This window comes from Lissotriton helveticus, chromosome 10 (assembly GCF_964261635.1).
Source record: "Lissotriton helveticus chromosome 10, aLisHel1.1, whole genome shotgun sequence".
Lineage (NCBI taxonomy): Eukaryota > Metazoa > Chordata > Amphibia > Caudata > Salamandridae > Lissotriton > Lissotriton helveticus.
The window spans coordinates 252,325,373-252,344,684 of record NC_136071.1 but is presented as its reverse complement, the minus strand read 5'-3'; the positions used below and the strand labels follow the sequence as shown (position 1 = coordinate 252,344,684).

At 49.8% G+C, this 19,312-nt stretch overlaps 1 protein-coding gene across 1 annotated transcript in view; it reads right to left on the bottom strand.

The window, feature by feature from the left end:
* SMG1 (SMG1 nonsense mediated mRNA decay associated PI3K related kinase) overlaps nucleotides 1-19,312 on the bottom strand; it is a 1,634,890-nt gene that overhangs the window by 561,562 nt on the left and 1,054,016 nt on the right. The window contains exons 40-41 of the mRNA XM_078665250.1: nucleotides 12,020-12,266; nucleotides 11,571-11,800 (exon numbers count right to left, since the gene is read on the bottom strand). Of these exons, the coding sequence (XP_078521376.1) occupies nucleotides 11,571-11,800; nucleotides 12,020-12,266 (477 nt within the window). The remainder of the gene's footprint in view (nucleotides 1-11,570; nucleotides 11,801-12,019; nucleotides 12,267-19,312) is intronic.

Genomic DNA, 19,312 nt, shown 5'->3' with positions numbered 1-19,312 from the left:
AGACAGCAGGTCAGACCTGGCGAACAGCGCAGCGACCCCGGAGAAGGACACCCCGGGGCACCACCAAGGCATTCTAATCCAGCAAAAGGGAATAGCACCTGCAACGTAAATAAACGCCATGGAGAGCAGAGGCCCGAAGGCAACCAAAACTCCCCAGCACAGCACAAGCTATATAACAGCTACCACTGCCCAACATAGGGTTTGTTAAGTCCCAAGACATGGGAGCCCTCTTTGGAAGAAACTTCAGCAGCAGAGGACAACAGAAAGAGCTGCGGGGGGAAAAAACATGCAGAAGGCTTGTTAAGCAGCCCAAGAGAAAAATAGGAGGCCTAATCTCAGGGCCAACCTGGTGCAGATAACCCAAATCAAAAACACAGTCAAGAAGGGCTGTCCAGCAGCCAACAGAACCACAGTCTCAACAAGGAGGACTTGAGTGGCCATGAAGCACACTGAACTACAACAAGGGCGACTCGCCCAAAAGGAGGAACATTTTCAAGAACGAGATCCCCTCACAGGTCACTGAGGGGGAGGGGGAGGAGGAGGAGGAGGCAGACTAAGCCCTGCCAAGAACCTCCGGATGGCCGAGTTTGCCGGGGCATGGAACAGAAGAGTGCCATCGAAGGGAAGATCAACCAGTCGTTCCCTGACATTTTCCGGGAAAACACTGATCCTAAACCAAGCATGGCGGCGAACGGCAACCGAAAAAGCCATGGAACTACCAAATACCGCCAATATGTCAAGAGCGGAGCGAAGAATAAACGCCACCAGCTCCCGGCCATCCGACGCATGGTGCGGTAAATCAACCCGAGCATCCTCCTGTGAAGCGGCAGATCCCAGGGACTCAGCCGAGTCCCACGAACAAGAGGTGGCTCTAGCCAACACACAAAGTGTTAAGGGCGCGCAGAGTTGCACTGGTCGAAGCGAACATGTTGCACCCCCAAGAGTCAAGTCAGCGGGCCTCCCGTGATGGTGGAGACAACAGCGGCGGCAAGGAGGGAAAGGCGGTCCACAAAAGGGGGGCTTGAGGCCGGGTCACGTGGTGCTGGAAGGTGCCGGTGCAGAAGGTGTTGGGGCACCGGGTCCCCCGTGGCGGGATGCCCCCAAGTTCCCATCAGGGAAGAAAGGAGCGAACCCTCAAAGGGAAGCAGTAGCTCTCTTCCACCAGAGCCCTGGTAATCGTAATCATAATCATACGCTCTTGTATAGCGCCTTATCACCGTAAGGTCTCAAGGCGCTTGCTTTGGGAACCCGTCCTGGTCTTTCCCTGCGAGATTACCCCTATTAGGCATCCCCAAGGTGAAGACCAGGCATCCCATCGCGGTGGGGCCGTAGTGGAGATTAAGCAAGCTATTGCCCAGAGTTGCAGAGTGTGAACCCACGATTCGAGTAGGCACCAAGGCGAGAATTATCGAGTCCGTGGACATTATGAGCTCAAGACCCTGCCGCGTCGGGAATTGAACCTGGTCCCGGGTCTGACCTCTGCATCAGGGTCTGCCTCCTCTAACCGGTGAGCCACACTTCTCCACTGGTGGAGAACTTCCAGAAGATGATCTGCGGGGAAATGGGCAACCGGATAACCCATGTGCAAAATACCCAGAGCCATGGACACAGCGTGAGCGAAGGCCGCACCCGCCTCCGTAGGGCCCCGCGGTGGGCAAAGCAGCTCCTCTGTGGGCGACGGCTGCAAGCTAAGGCGGCCGTCCCCGAAGCCAACCGGAGCGGGCAAAGACCAGGTCCGGAGAGGAGAAAGAGGGACAGAGGAGTTGGGGACCTGTGGCTCCTCCGTGAAACCTCGTCCGCAGCAACCATGAGGAGCCACACTTTGATGACATCGGGGAAAAAGCCACAACGCGGCGGCCCGTCTCCGGCAAGGACGACACCAGTTGGCGCCCAACCTCCGGAGAAGAGGGAGCATCCGAAGAAGAGTCTGCGACCCGACGCCTGTCAGGCGCCGTAGAGTCCGCAGTCCGAGGCAGGACGTCATCATCGTCCGGTGCCAAAGGAGACGCCGGACAGGCTTCCTCCATACCACACAGCGCAGAGGACCGGGGCTGGGCCGGAGCAGAGGTGGCCGCAGGGACGGCACCGGAACGGCGCCAACTCAACCTTCAACGAGGCAGCTGCCTGCGTGGAGGGACGAGAGGGACCCGGGGGGTGACAAGGACCCCCGCCAGCCTCGACCCATAAGGGGACGAAGGGGGTCCGCTGACCCATGTGGCGCCGCCAAGGCCGACTCGACCTCCGACGAGGCAGCCGCCTGCGTGGAGGGACAAAAGGAGCTCAGAGGGGGACGAGGGGTCCCCCGCCAGCCCCAATCCATAACAGTACGAGAGGGGTCCACCGACCCCTGTGACGTTGCCAGGGCCAGCAGTTGCCGGCTACGTAGCGGCATTGCCTCGGCCTCAGACAAGGCCGCCGCCTGTCCAGAGGGCAGAGAGGGGCTCGGGGATGCGACCAGAGCCCCGGCGACCTCCCGCAACACCACAGGTACACCCGCAGGAGTTTGCGGTGAGGCAGAGGCGCCGTGGTCTGAAGGAGGGACCCCCGAAGGGCCGCACCCAAACTGTACCATATCCTCCAAGCCTGGAGCCGAGCCAGTCGGCACTGGAGCTGCTGGCGATGGCGCAGAGGCCCCTGCACATCGCAAGGGATCCGCCGAAGTCCCGGGAGGGGAAGAAGGAGGAAAAGCCAGCAAGGCCTGCAAAGCCACTGCATATGTCTCAATCTGGGCTCTCGATACCCCCTCACCGGGAAACGGTGGATAGGGGACGATACGCGGGGCCACATCACCACGCCTCCATCAGGCCGGAAACCAGCCCTCGGGGACAAACTGCGACACTTACCAACAGGGGAGGGACGCTCTTACGGCATAGGAGAGGGATGAGGTCGACTGTGACAATGGCTACTTCGAAAACCTTCTGCAGAAGCTGATCGAGGTGACGAAGCCTACCTGGACAGACTAGCCCAGAGAAGTTTCATCCGGCGCTCCCGCCGCGACTTCGGCTTCAACTGTTGGCACGCCTCGCAATCAGTGAAGCAGTGATCTTCCCCCAAACACCACATGCACATTCATAATTGAAAAACAGTGGTGATCCCCCACCTGTTTTCCCCACCTACCCTTTTCTCGGTCACGGTACAAACGAACAAAAAATCACTTTCATCTTCCCTTTTCTCTTTCACCATCCTTATTTTTCTTCCTTCCTTCCTTGGTGTTACACACCACTGTCCTCCTTTTTCAATTATGAATGTATGTACAGCCCTGAGGAAGCCCCAGGCCGGATGGCCATGTAAAGGGGTTAAACATGTGTTGGCTGTTTTCTTTCACTCACTCTAACGGATAGAGTGCCAATACTATCATAAACACCTTATAAAAAAAACAGTGCGTGATTGGAATATTTTCCAGAAAAAAACAGATGAAATGAATCTTGCCCAGACAAACCTGTTGAACCTCACCCACATTAGGGGGTAACGGGTTTTCCCCGTCAAGGGCAAGAACCAAAAAAGAGAATCTATGCTCATTTTCCGGCCAGTAAGGGATTGGGACCTTTTTACCCTTATCTTTATAAACCTTGTCTTAATACATCTGTATTTATGTCAGTACAAAATGTATTATGACATGCACCCAGAAGGCAACTTAGAGGTGCCCACTGAAAAACCTACCACTATTGAGTGTGCTGGCTGACTGGTGTCGTCCAGGCTGCCACCACAGATATGTTTCTGACCCCCCCCACCCCCCCTCCTGCAGGTGAGAGCCCACGCTTCTTCATGCCAGACAAAAATGCCTGCTCCAGGAGGAAGGTGTTCACACCTCCTCCAGCAGGATGGCTAGTGATTTTGCATATCAAGGCCAAGGGCTTCAAAGCCCCTGCCGCCATTAGCTATGCAACCCTGGCTTCCCCTAGACCTGGGAGATGCAACCCTCTGCCCTGAAGCTCATTTGGCACCAGGACAGGCGGGAAATTAGCTATGCAGTAGGTATTTTGCAAGATCAGGTTAGTAAGGTGGGCTGCCTATTGTGATCCACGAAAGGAGAATCCCACCATTTTATTGTAGGCGGAATTAGGAACTCTGAGACAGAGTTATGTGCTCTCCCCACAGGAAGTAGTCATATAGGGGGTGTAGTGACCCCAAGGGTAAGTAGCCCTTTGGCTATTACCCTTCACTCCCATTAACACCCTAAAATTCAGTATTTAGGTGGCCCTCTGACACCAGGATTCACCTGACCAAAGAAGAAGAAAAACAAAGAGGAGCTGAAGACCGCAATAACTGAAGACTAGCTGTGGACTTGGTGCCAAATCCTGTCTGCCTTCTTCGGTTTCAACAATTGCAGAGACTTGACTTGTCCTGCAGCTGTGCATCCTCCAAATGCCTCAGAGGGCTGCCAACACTTTGCCTACACGTCAGCATCTCCCTTGAAGTGGAGGACCATTTACCTGCAGGAACAGAATGCGACGTCCAGTTCACTGATCTGCTGACCACCGGGTCCACCAATTCAGCAGTCAACCAGGAGGTGGTCACTGTGCTCCAGGAGGTCCGATTGCTCTCCCCACCACGTATGGAGACACCAGGACCCGCAGGAGCTACCCTGCACCAATACTCGGGGTACCAGACCCTTTGCAGCAGCCAAAGCTTGTTCAGTGTCCAGCCCGGATGCCAACACTGCCAAGGCCGATGAGGGACTTCAGCATCACCAAGGCCAGCACAAGAGTCACCCCAGCTGCTCTGTTTAGTCCCCATCTCTAGGTCGACCTCAAAAGTGAGACCCTCTAATGCAATCGATCCACCCGACAAAACACCTCTGCAATAGAGCCACACAGCCAGAGTATGAGCCAAAAGAAAAGCACTTAATCTCGTAGATCTTGGTGTCTAAATAAATATAAAAATGTTATTTTTCTAAATTGGTTTTGGATTTCCTTATCAAGTCTGTGTCTCATTTGTTGACTCTGCTTGTGCAACAAATGTCTAACACTCTCCTCAGATAAGCCTAAGGTTGCTGAACCACACTACTACAAATAGTGCACCTTGGGATTGTTAAAACAAGCCTCTGTACACTAGTAAGGGATACCTCAATTCTCTAAACAGGACACTATATAAAGAGCCCGCTTCCTACAGGGCCCACCTTCAATGCTGTCCCATGAGACTGCCATTGCTGCAGGATGCTTACTATAAGCTATTATCACCAACGGAAATGGATGCCTTGGCTCCTTGATTTTTGGGATCTGGCTCTCCTACTGCGGTTCCCCTACCGGCTGCCACACCATCAAGCATCTGCTGATTGGACTGGATATGACCATGTTTTTTCCTTGGAAGTGCTCTTCAGGCCACTGTGGATGTATCGTCTGCAGATAAGAGCTCCTTCCTGGACCCCACCGATTCCTTGAATATGGGAAACATTTCGGGAGCCTCCTAGATGCTTTAATTCGCCACCTTCTTTTTACACAATTTTTTTATTGTTTTCAATTGGCCTTTTTTACGGCTTTCATTAACTTTGGTTCTTAACCCGTTGCATGCTCGTGACGGAACCGTTCCGTCACGAGCCTCGGGTGGGCTGTGCTGGTGACGGAACGGTTCAGTCACGGCCCGCTCGCCGCGCCAGCGTGACGCGAATTCCGCGCCTGCGCTGAGTGTTCTGAAGAGCGGGCGGGGCCGTGACGGAACCGTTCTGTCACAAGCACAGCTCACCCGAGGCCCGTGACGGTGCGGTTTCGTCACGAGTACGGGAGCGATGCGCGGCCCTGCCTCCCCCTTAGCGCTGCGGCGGAATATCCGCCGCAGCGAAGGGGTTAAAGTATATTTTAGAAAATGTTAGCTTGACATTTTAGGCTAGCCTCTATCCTTTTAATTTTGAGCTGAGTTTCACGCCGGCTGAGGAGCAGATGCAGTGAGGTACATGAGGGCTTGCTCCGAGTATCCATTTTAGTTTCACATTTTAGCTTGACATCTTTTTCTAATGGTGACTTTTTACAAGTTTTACACTTATATGAAAATGTACTGAGAAGTTATTATACAAGCAGTTAATTTCTTAGTAAGTATTATAATTTTGTTCGTACACTCTGTCCAAGGCTAGGCACATATAAAGCGATGCCTTTGTAATTGGTTGTCCTGTTGGAGACAGCGCGTATGCGTCAGACAAACTACTGCATCATGTTTGCAACTTTGACACAGTGCAATGAAAAGTGTGCTTTTTATATTGTATAAACAGCCTCTGTGCTACATTTGGCAGAAGAGCACTTCTGCTCGGATTGTCCTGGAGCCCGGTGCACTGTGACTGAGATGCAGCCCTGCTGACTCTGACCTCCATCCTGCAAGGGACAATAGCCTGTTCCACACAGACTGGCTTCTTGGTACATCATACTCCAGCATGGTGGCGAGGGGGGGTCGGGGGACGGGGTAGGTTATCCAAATGGATCTGGCAGTGGGTACTCCCACTATGCTCTCAATAGAATAGGTGCTATTGGATAGGAGTATGATCAAAATAGTGAAGTTATCATGGTTGAGTTTATCATTTTCCCCATTCTTTTAATGCTGGTTACAATGTTTTGTTTCATCTGCCTAAAAATTGCAGCTCACACTTTCAATACAAGAATACAATTGTTTCAATAAATGTCTGAAAATCCATTGTCTTATCTTTCTTGTGTTTTACCTTGGGCATGAAAAAGTAACAACAAAAGGGTAGATCTGTTTCCACAATTTCCTTCAGGAATAAAGAGTGGCCATGTTGGAGGTTGCTGATACCATCTGGTACTCTGGCAAGGTTAGGGGTTCAGATGAGGAAGTGTGAGCTAGCCAGGAATTGGGCCAACATCTCCTAAGGATGTGTGTGAACTGAGTACCCATATTCTGAAGTTCATGTTGTCCAGATACACAGTCCTAATTAATTTGTAGGAACAGTAGAACATTAGCAATGTAACAAAGAAAGCAACAGACCAATTACCATAAACAAAATCACCTTCCAATCTCCTTGAACTGTGTTTATAGTAACAAACACATTTCATCACAGCGACGTATCTGGTAGAGAAGATTCTAGCCACAGATTCCAGCCGCAGATTCCTTCACGCAGAATTATCCCAAGGCATGAGACTGGATCCGGAAAACTTTTTTTTTGCCACAGCATCCCTGCGTGCCAGGGGCGGGGCGACACCACGCGACTCTGCTCAGGCGTCATCCGCGCACGCGACGTCAGCGAGGTCACATAGGACCCGCCCCGCTGCCCGCGTCCGTTTCTTCGGAGAACTTTTCCGCACCACAACGCGGAATCACCAAATAAAAAACTGTGGAAGCATGGGAACAGTGTCCGAAAAGCAGGAAATATGGAAATAAACTGTGACAAACAGCACCCAAAGGAGTGTCACACTGTAGAACCCAAGGCAGGGAAGAAGAGAAGAAGCACACAGAGCCATGCACGACCACCCTGCCAACACATAGACAGCCTCCCACACCCGTGCCCAGAGGCAAAGAACATGCGTAAGGACATGGTACACGTAGGAGCCCTCCAGCCCCATCCAGAGCAAGGAAGGGAACCAGTCTCAACACAGACAGGGACCCCAAACCTCCAAGCCATCCCCACAGAAAGGGCAACCACCCTCAAGGGACAAGGTGAGACATGGCCAAACTACCCTTAATTAGAGGAAGCAACGGGAGGAAGGGAGGGCAGGGATAAAAGGCAATCCAGCCCAAACCTGAAGTAGCCAGGACAGCAGGGCACCGAAAACCTGAACCCCATCCTCCAAAGAACCAAGGAGGAATGAACTGCCCCTAGATGAAGCCACCCATCAAAAACAAGGATGGCACACACAGGAGATACAGCCCCCACCGGGAGGCGAGTACCGAAGACCAACCTAAGGGTCCTCACAGAATAGGGGAGGAAGGGCGGGCCGTGAAGGAATCTGCAGCTAGAATCGTGTCTACCAGATACATCGTTACCGAAGGTAAGTAACTCGTACATCTGATATAGACTACTAGCCGCAGACTCCTTCACGTAGAATAGATACCCTAGCAATACCCCCTGAGGGTCTGCGAAAGGACCCTACCAGCAAATACAGAACGGAGAGCCCACAGGGACCCAGATCTGTGGACCAGGTAGGACCTCGTCCCTGTCAGGGAAGGGGGAACTCCCCTTCCCCCAAGCAGACCCCCACCGACCCCAAAAGGATGTAGGAGGGAGAAGAAGGCTGAAGAGGAACCAAGGGCAAGGTCAGAGAGGCCGAAGCACCCCACTGCCCCACAAGGCAACAAATCTTCCGCCCATGCACAGACAGGAAGGGAGGAAGAAGAAGAAGCCTAGAAGACCCAAGGAAGCGAGGAAAGAAGGTGAACCCACTCCAGGCGGAGAATAACCGGTCCGCCAGAACAGCGCTGGCAAGCAAAAACCGCCAGAAGCAAGAACAGCCCGAGGCCCCAGGAAGGCCAAGTAGGCAACGCCTGGCAAGGGAGAACATGGGAACATCCCAGACCTCAGGGCAGGAGCAGGGAGAAGAGGAGATGCCCGGGCACACCACTACAAGTGGCCGCGGACACAACCTCAAGGAACAAAGCAACCTACACAAACGCCATGGAGAACAGGCACCCGAAGCCGACCAGAACCCTCCAGCAGAGCGCAAGCCATATGACAGCTACCTCCTAGGGTACGATAAGTCCCACAATATGGGAACTCTCTTTGGAAGAACTTCCGGAGCAGAGGAAAAAACAAGAGGCACGGGGAACAAAACACCCCAGTGAAGGGCTTGACAAGCAGCCCAAGCAAGCGGAAGGCCTAATCTCTGGGCCAAGACTGCGCAACAATTCCAAACACACATAATCAACAAAAGGGGCCGTCCAGCAGCCAACAACGCCAAAGTCCCAAGGAAGGACGCAATGGCCAGAAACACACTCCACAGTCAGTAAGAAGGCCCAGAATCAACCCGACTCAGGAGTCACTGAGGAGGGGACGGAGGAGAGTAAGCCGGAGGAGGACGGAGCCCTGCCAAGAGCCTCTGGTTGGCGGAATCGGCCGGGGCATGGAACAAGAGGCTGCCATCAAATGGAAGGTCGATGAGTCGCTTCCGAATATTCTCAGGGAAAACTCTAACCCGAAGCTAAGCATAGAGACGGAGAGTGACAGAGGAAGCCATGGCCCGGCACAGCACCTCAGATGTCAAGAGCAGAGCGGAGAATAAACGGCGAAAGCTCCCGGCCATACAAAGCATGATGCCGTTAGTCCACCTGACCACCCTCCTGGGATGCTGCGGATCCCAGAGACTCAGCTCAGTCCCATAAACAGGAGGAGGCCAGAGCAAGCACACACAATGTGTTTAGGGCCCGCAGGGCAGCCCTAGTTGAGGCGAAAATGTTGTGCCCCCAAGAGTCCAGCCAGCGAGCCTCAAGGGAAGGCGGAGTCAACAGCGGCGGCAGGGAGGGAGGGAAAAGCAGTCTGTAAAAGAGGACTGGAGGCAGAGGGATGGAGGGAAAGGCACGCCGGATCACTCGGCGTAGGAAGATGCTGATGCAGAAGATGTTAAGGCACCGGGTCCCCTGAGGCAGGACGCCTCCAAGCTCCCGTCAAGAAAGAAAGGAGAGACTCTTCAAAGGGAAGCAAGATCTCCCTCCCACCAGAGCCCTGGTGGAGGACCTCCAATAGATGGTCCGCCGGGAAGTGAGCCACCTGGTAACCCATACGCAGGATGCCCACAGCAGTGGACACTGCATGAGCAAAATCCGCACCCGCCTCCGTAGGGCCTGCAGTGGGGAAAGCAGCTCCTCCGTGGGCGACGGCTGCAAACTAAGGCGGCTGTCTCCGAGGCCAAGTGGAATGGGCAAGGGCCAGACCTGAAAGACAGAAGGAGACTAAGAATGAGGGACCTGCCGCTCTTCCGACGAACACCTCTGCCTTAGGAAGTGCGGGGAGCCGCCCTTCGACGCCGGTGAAAAAGACACCATACGGCGACCAGTCTCCAGGGAAGACTACACCAAAATACAGGCCGCCTCCGGAGAAGGAGCGTCCTGCACAGAGCCGTAGAGTCTACAGCATGAGGCAGGTTGTCGGGCCTAGCCGGCGACGCCGGACAAGTTTCCTCCAAGTCACCCCGCATTGGAGACTGAAGCGGAGACCGGAGCAGAGCTGGAGTCGAACCGGCCCCGGGGCGGTGCCGAACCGGCGCCGACCCGACACACGTCGAGGTAGCCACCTGAGCGGGGGAACGAGATGGGGTTGGGGAGTGGCACAAAGCCCTCCGCCAGCCGCGGCCCAGCATGAGACGCAGATCGCTCGGCAACCCATGAGGCGGTGCCAGGGACGATTCAACCTACGACTCGCCCTCCGTCGAGGCAGCTGCCTGCGGGGAGGAACGAGAGGGGTCCGGGGAGGAACGAGAGGGGTCCGGAGAGGAACGAGAGGGGTCCGGAGAGGGGTGAGGGTTCCACAACCAGCCACGACCCGGAGCGGGACGAGGAGGGCGCACCGACCCCAGTGGCTCCGCACGGTCCAGCAGCTGCTGGCGCCATAGCGGCGCCACCTCAGCCTTAGACAGGACCACCTTGTCAGAGGACCGAGAGCCCCGGCGACCTCCCGCGACACCACAGGGACTCCCGCAGGAGTTTGCGGCGAGGCAGAGATGCCGTGGCCTGAAGGAGGTGCCCCAGAGGAGCTGCACCCCAACAGCACCACATCCTCCAATCCGGACTCTCGACGCCCCAACAACAGGAAACGGTGGATAGGATGACACGCGGGCCGCATCACACGGGGAGAGTCCCTGCCCCCGGAAGGCCGGACCCCAGCCCCCGGGGACAAACTGCGACACTTACCCACCGGGGAGCGACGCTCACGTGACATCGGAGAAGGGAGCGGACGACTACCTCGGCCCAACCTGAAGCCGTCCGTAGAAGTTGACCGAGGGGAGGATGTCGACCTGGAGAGTTGCGCTGATAGAAGTTTTATGCGGCGCTCCCGCCGCGACTTTGGCTTCAACTGCTGACAGGCCTCGGAGTCGGTGGTGCTGTGATCCTCCCCAAAACACCACATACAAATGAGGTGTGGGTCCGTCGCCGACATAAGACGCACACAAAACGTACAAGTTTTGAAGCCCAAAGGCATTCGCACACTGTTCCACCAAACGAATGGAGAAAAAAGGGCCCGAAACAAGCCCGTAGCAAGGACCAGATCCGCGTTGCACGCGGAAAAGGAAAAAACTGACGTGGGCTTTCCGGGGGCGGGCCTTACGTGACCTCGCTGACGTCACGTGCCCGGATGACGCCTGGCGGAGTCGCGTAGTGTCGCCCCACCCCTGATGCGCAGGGATGCTGTGGCAAAAACGTTTTTCTGATCCAGTCTCATGCCTGGGGATAGTCTCTATCAGATACAAAAATTAATTATTTATGATTGGAAAGAATTTTTTTTCAACTAAGTAATTGGGAAGGCTTACCATCTTTATTATTTCCAAAGTAAAGGGGGATCAGAAACAAAGTAGATAAAGACAATTAGTTTTTTGGAGGCACTACTCTTCATCTACCATAAAAGTTGACCACTTTGAAAAAGCTTGCGTTTCTGTCTATGTAAAATGAGCATTACATTTTAACAGAAAAACAAAAAGGATTACCTTTTGAGCTTGTAACGCCGCTTCCCTCTGTTGCCATCGCTTGTACAATCCAAATAAAGGAGTTGCTCCATCCACCCACTGAATAAGGCCTGATCTTGTGCCTAGTGGTGTCACCGAATAGTGCCTCGCATGAAAGTGGGGTGTCTCTTGACAATTGATTGTAGCAAACATAGTGTTCACAATTGACAGGAACTGCATTATTCTCTCATCCAAATGTAAATCTTCCAGACCTGTGATGTTAAAATGTATTTATTTAGCATACACTAGATCCTTTCACCATATTTCCCAGCACGTATGAAACAAAGGTAAGGCATTCAAATTTTAAGGATACAGTTCATCATACAAGTTTTCAATATAATTTGGGCCCATCTAAATCGAAGTTTAAAGAAATATTCATAATAAAAACCATTTTAAACAAATTCAGAATTTGGATGGTTGCAAATTCTTACCTTTAAATAGGTATGGATAGTTTTTTCCATCTGATCCCATGAACAGTAACTTTTTGGGTTTGGTTTTTGTAGGAAGGATAGTTATGATATTTCCCACGCTGTGAATTGTGATTGTGTCTTTAGCAGACACCTCTCCTGGAAGAGCAATCTCAGTAGTAACCATTGTAGCCAAGCGTGGACTAATTTCTTCAAGACGCAAAAGATAGCTTGCACGTTTTTGTGCTCTTTGTTGTAAACTTAACATGATCTATAATAGTAGAAAAATAAAGATACAATATAGAAGGTTATGTAGAATAAATTCATTATTAATTTACATGTTTCAAAAGCAAATTGTAAAGCAGGTTCAACTGAATAAAACACTTATTCCACTGATAATGTGAAATGTGAATCATTTAATTGGTTTACTTCACAAGGAGGTCTTTTATGCACTTGTTTCAAGCAGACATCTTGTAACACCTAATATAATTTTCAATTTCAAGTCATAAATTGAACACAAATCGTACTACCTAAATTAAATCTAAAAAACTTACTTGTAAGAAACGGGGTTATTAGGTAAAGTGGTGATGACCCACCGTAAGGAATAACCACAATCCTTGTAAGGGTGAACAAGTAGAGCACCAAATAAATGTATGGAAAATTATTTTTTATTAGTTTTGGTAAAGCCATAACAACCTGAATGACTACATCCACTGGCCGGCATGAGTTGAATGCGTATGAGGGAGACTCAGCTATGCGCCTTCAACTCTGAGGCCAGCAGCGATATTCAACATTACAGTAGCCAGTTATCCCTCCCTAATGTATATCAGTGGAAAGTAGTCTGCCCTGGTCATGCAATGGCTCCCACTAAATTAATTTAAAGGCAGTGTGTAAAGTATTTATGCAGTAGCAAAAGAGTAATAAAGTTAAAATACAAGAAAAATCTCCAACCAATTTAGAAAAATAGCATAGACTGTAATAAATTCAATGACACCAAAATGATAAAAATCCAATAAGTGGAACCAGACATATGGATTTTTAAAGTTGGAAATAAAAATAGTGCCAAAAAGCAATTGGGGCAAAATGTGGTCATCTGGTCATGGTAGACCAGCACCTAAGCGCGATATGAGGCAGATAGCGAGGGAGCACGAGTCAGATACAGAAACCAGGTTTGACCGAGTCAGAAGTTTTACCTTGGGACCTGGTCTCAAAAATGAAAGTCCAAAATGTTCTGTGGGAAGGACAGCAGGCTGTAGCAGGTCATTCATGACCCTCTTGGCTTAGACAGAAGAGGACATTCAGCCTATGGCTTTCTAAGGGATGGGTGCTTTGCAGGGATCTAATACATAGCTCCCCCTCTTGGGAGAGAGCACCTTCGAGCACTACTGAAGGGGGACCACGAGGTCTTATTCTGTAGATATGATGTTCAACAGAAGTTTATTCAACACACGATGGTGTTAGTCCAACATTCACAGTTTTATTAAACTCTCAATACGTTCTTGGTTTAACATAGATCACTGGGTAGTTGGTATTCAAAATGTCTTAATGAACGATGCATTGTACACATGATAGCAAATCCCGATGCATTTCGGGCCACGCCCTTCCTCAGGGAAACACTCTACAAGCAAAAAACAGAAATACATGGAATCAGCTAAACAGTCTCAAACCGACAGATACTACAAATGAACTAGGTGAAAGGAAAGGATCACATAACTAAATCAGGCAATGAGCGACCTATGGGCAAAAAGACTCAAAAGTATAGGGAAGAACACAACTGTGTGTGTGCTAGGCGAGCCGGTTGAAATCACCGGGCAAAATTAAGCCTCTAAGTGTCCCCTGTTAACCCCAGAGCAGTTGCAGCGTAGATCAAGAAGGCAGGGTACACATGCGTTAAGCGCAATGTTGCAACAAACAACGCATACCAAACATGCAGCGGCTGTCGGCATACTGGGTAACAAGTAATAATCAGGGTCCCGTGAGGGTACTTACAATAGCGTAACTACGCAAGAACTCCGCGGAGTTCCGTGCAGCAGACAGAGAACCAAACTCGCGGCTACGCAGCCGAGTTGTCAAGCAAGGGGAATCAACATCGTGGAAGGACTAAGATAGGGAGCGCTACTATGGGGGCCATGATGTAACATGCAAGTCTCGCCAGTGTCAAATGAAAAAACATAGAAAAATACATTCAAACAGCACAACTCGTCTATAAAGGCAAAGAAATGAGGAAATGAAAGTCAGAAAGAAGGTTACAGGTAACATTGGAATTCCATGCGGTCATTTAACCCATGGGGCACCATGGTGGACATAAATCGGATCCAGAAATTTTCTCTTCTTAGTAACGTGTTCTTGTTATTCAGGGTAACCTTGACCTGTTCCAACACTTGGAATTTCAGCTGAGCAACACTGTGTCGATTCTCATGGAAGTGTGTCGCCACTGTGGATTTCAAGTTCTGAGTTCTAATGTTACTCTTGTGTTCAAGGATCCTGACTCGGATCTTTCTTTCAGTGTGACCTATGTAACATTTCCCACAGGACATTACTACTGTTGCAAGTGGCATTGACTCTTAGTTTAACTGGATGGCCTTTCATAGGATGGTTGGTCATATTACCTGGAATGCAGTTGTTACAATTACTACAATTGACAGCTGAAATTCCAAGTGTTGGAACAGGTCAAGGTTACCCTGAATAACAAGAACACGTTACTAAAAAGAGAACATTTCTGGATCCGATTTATGTCCACCATGGTGCCCCATGGGTTAAATGACCGCATGGAATTCCAATGTTACCTTTAACCTTCTTTCTGACTTTCATTTCCTCATTCCTTTGCCTTTATAGACGAGTTGTGCTGTTTGAATGTATTTTTTCTATGTTTTTTCATTTGACACTGGCGAGACTTGCATGTTACATCATGGCCCCCATAGTAGCGCTCCCTATCTTAGTCCTTCCACGATGTTGATTCCCCTTGCTTGACAACTCGGCTGCGTAGCCGCGAGTTTGGTTCACTGTCTGCTGCACGGAACTCCGCGGAGTTCTTGCGTAGTTACGCTATTGTAAGTACCCTCACGGGACCCTGATTATTACTTGTTACCCAGTATGCCGACAGCCGCTGCATGTTTGGTATGCGTTGTTTGTTGCAACATTGCGCTTAACGCATGTGTACCCTGCCTTCTTGATCTACGCTGCAACTGCTCTGGGGTTAACAGGGGACACTTAGAGGCTTAATTTCGCCCGGTGATTTCAACCGGCTCGCCTAGTTCACACACACAGTTGTGTTCTTCCCTATACTTTTGAGTCTTTTTGCCCATAGGTCGCTCATTGCCTGATTTAGTTATGTGATCCTTTCCTTTCACCTAGTTCATTTGTAGTATCTGTCGGTTTGAGACTGTTTAGCTGATTCCATGTATTTCTGTTTTTTGCTTGTAGAGTAATCCCCTGAGGAAGGGCTTGGCCCGAAATGCATCGGGATTTGCTATCATGTGTACAATGCATCGTTCATTAAGACATTTTCAATACCAACTACCCAGTGATCTATGTTAAACCAAGAACGTATTGAGAGTTTAATAAAACTGTGAATGTTGGACTAACACCATCGTGTGTTGAATAAACTTCTGTTGAACTTCATATCTACAGAATAAGACCTCATGGTCCCCCTTCAGTAGTGCTCGAAGGTGCTCTCTCCCAAGAGGGGGAGCTATGTATTAGTTCTCTTGGACTTTACACTGCTCGGCCAGACAGTGATTACCTTTTAGCACACTACAGAACATTACAACCTTGCAACTTTATTGTTTGAACAAGCCGTGCGAGTTCCACCCACTGATTGAGTTCTCATGCTTTGCAGGGATGAAATTACATAAATAACTAACTGGTGCAAGGCAACCAGTTCTCAAGCTGCAATGAACCCGGCCCCCATGCCAAGTAAGGGTGAACAAAGAACACTTCATTAGCATGGCTTCGGAATGTTTACAATCACTGCGACACCACTGTTCTTGAATTTCTCCAATTAGTCTTCAACTCTGGTTTGAAAAAGAGGCCCTCAAAAAATGCCAATAAGTTTTACCTAAATATCCCTCCCCCAAAAAATCCTAGTCTCATCCAAGAGCGAAAGCACCACTTCCTAGCATATGGATTTTGAAATGCAGTTCACTGTCCAACCCTATACACAGGATGTTTAGCTGCACTGATTTTGTCATTTCCAAACAGGCTTAAGAGACTCTGTAACCATGACAGAACACTGGGTACAAGAAATATCCCTGTTTAGCACCTCTTTTGAGATGGGAAGCTGTGGAGACAGTGTTATTCCTTTGAATTACAGGCAGAAATGCATTTTATAACGTTACATAGGAGTAAAGACTGGAACCTAGTTATGTTTTGACATGAACTTAAACCACCACTTCCAGTTCAACAAGTCTTGCTCCATGAACAAAGCTTGATGGTACTGGACAGCTATTTGATCAGTTGCAGATGGCTGCTTGTCTCATCGCGCGCAGGATTTAATTGCATTCTTTAAGTGTAATAGTTTGGCTACAACTTGTCGTGACAGGAATCCTGGCAAGGGCCTCCAAGCCAGTACTCTAGATTCCCTCTTGATAGAGAAGAAAGCAGGCAGGCGTTATGGGAGAGCACAACGCTTCTAATCGAGGTTTCTAGAAATTCAATCATATCCTGATACTCTGTGACCTCTGGTAGACGGCCACTTTGATCTTACTGTGTTGGGAGCGGCCCTCAGCATCCTCAGTCTTACCCTCCAAGAAGATCACTCTATTAGGACAGTCAGTTGTTGCAGCAGCTTGTTTGGTTTGGGCTGTAGGTTCTGTAAGGCACAATCAGAATACGTCATTTTTTCACCAAGCTGCTTGTGGTCATCGAGTAATAGACTCGGGACGATGGACACTCCCCTCTATTTGGAAGAAAGCTTCAATCCTTCCACTCCTGAAGAAACCCAACCTTAATACTGATGCTCCAGTAAACTAGCACCCCGTATCCAGACTATTTTTCCCAGCAAATATCATGGAGAAAATCGTGAACTCTCAACTCACCAAATTCGTCCAGGCAAACCAACTTCTACACTCTACACAAATCGGGTTTAGACCCGGACACAGTAAAGAGACTGCTCTGATCAAAGCCAAAGATTAGGCAAGAAGCACATTAGATGGGGGAGGCACAGCAGCCCTCATCTTTCTTGACCTATCAGCGGCCTTTGATACGAAGGACCACACCACCTTGGTTCATCGTCTTGAATCTTTAGGCATTAAATGTAGAGCCAAAGCTTTTAGACTCCTTTCTGAGGAACAGTGAGCATATAGTAATGCTGGATTACTTCACTTCTAAACCTTTCACCCTCCCCTGTGGGGTCCCGCAAGGGTCCTCACTTAGCCCTTTACTGTTCAATTTGTATGTCTCAGGATTGGTCTCCCACATCATATCTTTTGGGCTCCCCCCACATCCTACACAGAAGGCACACAAATTGCGCTGTCCACATCCAACGTCGCTGTCGATATAAGCTCTCAAATACATAACTGTATGCGAGCCGTAGGCATTTGGATAGGCAAACACTGCCTTAAACTAAACTCAGATAAAACCAAGGTCATCTCTTTTGGCAAAAATCCTCAATTCTGGACCCCGCCACTGGCCGGCCTTCAGAAATGGTATCACTCCCATCACCAGTCTCCTAAACCTAACATCTAGGGGTCATAACTGTCAAAAAGCTTAACCATACAAGCAAGTCAATTCAGTAATCTCCTCTTCCCACAACACCCTTAGAATTATTAGCAAAATTCTGCACTTTATTCCTACTAATTTAAAAAAAAAAACATTATCACCCTTCTGATCATTACTAAAATCGACTACTGTAATGCCTTGTACCTAGGCCTCCAAGAACAATATCTGAACAAACTACAGTTCCTGCAGAATGCAGGAGCCAGGTTACTGCTGAATCGTCCAAGATTTCACTTCAGTCTCACAGGCCACCAAAGGACTCCACTGGCTGACCGGTAAGAATCTTATCAAGTTCAAGGCTCTCTGTATCACCTACAAAGCCTTACACAATCTGGGCCCTGAATATTTGAAACAAACGCTGAATTGCCATGAACCTAGCAGGAACCTCTCTTTCAAAAGGGGCTTGAAATTCCCTTACCCCAGATTCAAAAAAGGAAAATGTAGCGGAAGTAGATTCGCCTCAAGAGCATCCAATATTCTGCCTCCTAATAGCAGAGCTCTCATAACATTCAGAAAGATTTTTAAGACCCGGCTTTTTAACATGTAGTCCATCCCTGTCCCTGTTCATGCTGAGCCAGAGGAATGTCACCTCCGGGTATACGTGTCCTCTATAAATTTATTAACATAACTTTGTCAATTTTCATCCCAAAGGAGGATCTTGATGTTTCTATGGCTGCCAGGGTAGCATCTAGTTGGTCTGGGCTATCAGGCAGGCGCGGTGGTGAGTCCACTACTGAGAGGGCTAAAGTGTCTAGATCCAGCAAGGGTTGGGGGAACCTGAGGGTCCACTTTAGATGTTTTGAGCTTGCCAATTTGTGTAGCAGTGTGAGTTCTCTGACCATTAAATTGGAGCACAGATTTTCGTGCTATGGTATGGACTCCTTTGTACATCTGACAGTGCCTGAATGGGATAGAGCAGAGGGTAGCAAGGCAGATACAATCGAATAAGCCAGGCCAGTGATTGCATGCTGCTTAAGACCCAGCGTGACTCCATATCTGTGGTCAGACTCGTAGCTGGCCAGAGTGATACAAGGCAGTCTGGAGGCTTTTTCTTTTGGGTGGGGGTGGTGGAGTGTCTGGTTAGGGTGAGTTGAATGTGTGAAGCCAAAGGAACTCACACTTCTAGTTTAGCAGAGTGGGAGAAGCAAATCAAGGAGGTAACTGAGCAGGCGATGGGAGGGCTCATTCTTCAGTCAGCCAATCGAGGCCAAAGACAGTGGAGGACGAACGCTAACCACTCAGTCTGCAGCTGGGGCTGGGTTGGCCACATCCGCAACCTGTGACCTGTCGATCTAAGGGCCTAGCCCTAGCCCAGGATCACAAGGCCAATATCAGGAGCCCAGGGAGAGATGTCAAGGGTTTAAGGGCATCTTGGCCGGCCACAATAATCAATACAGCCTAGGGGTCCCATTCACCACCCTAAAGCGCCGCCGGAGCAGATCAGATGGAAGATTCCTACAGATGACAGGAGTGCAGGTTCTGGAGCTCCTCTATGTTGTGCCTGCCATTTTGGCTGGCTTAGCCTTATAACCACAGCTCTCCCCTCCACAGTGAGGATCACTGCTCAGTCACATGCTGCAAACTATTAAAGAACAAAGGCCA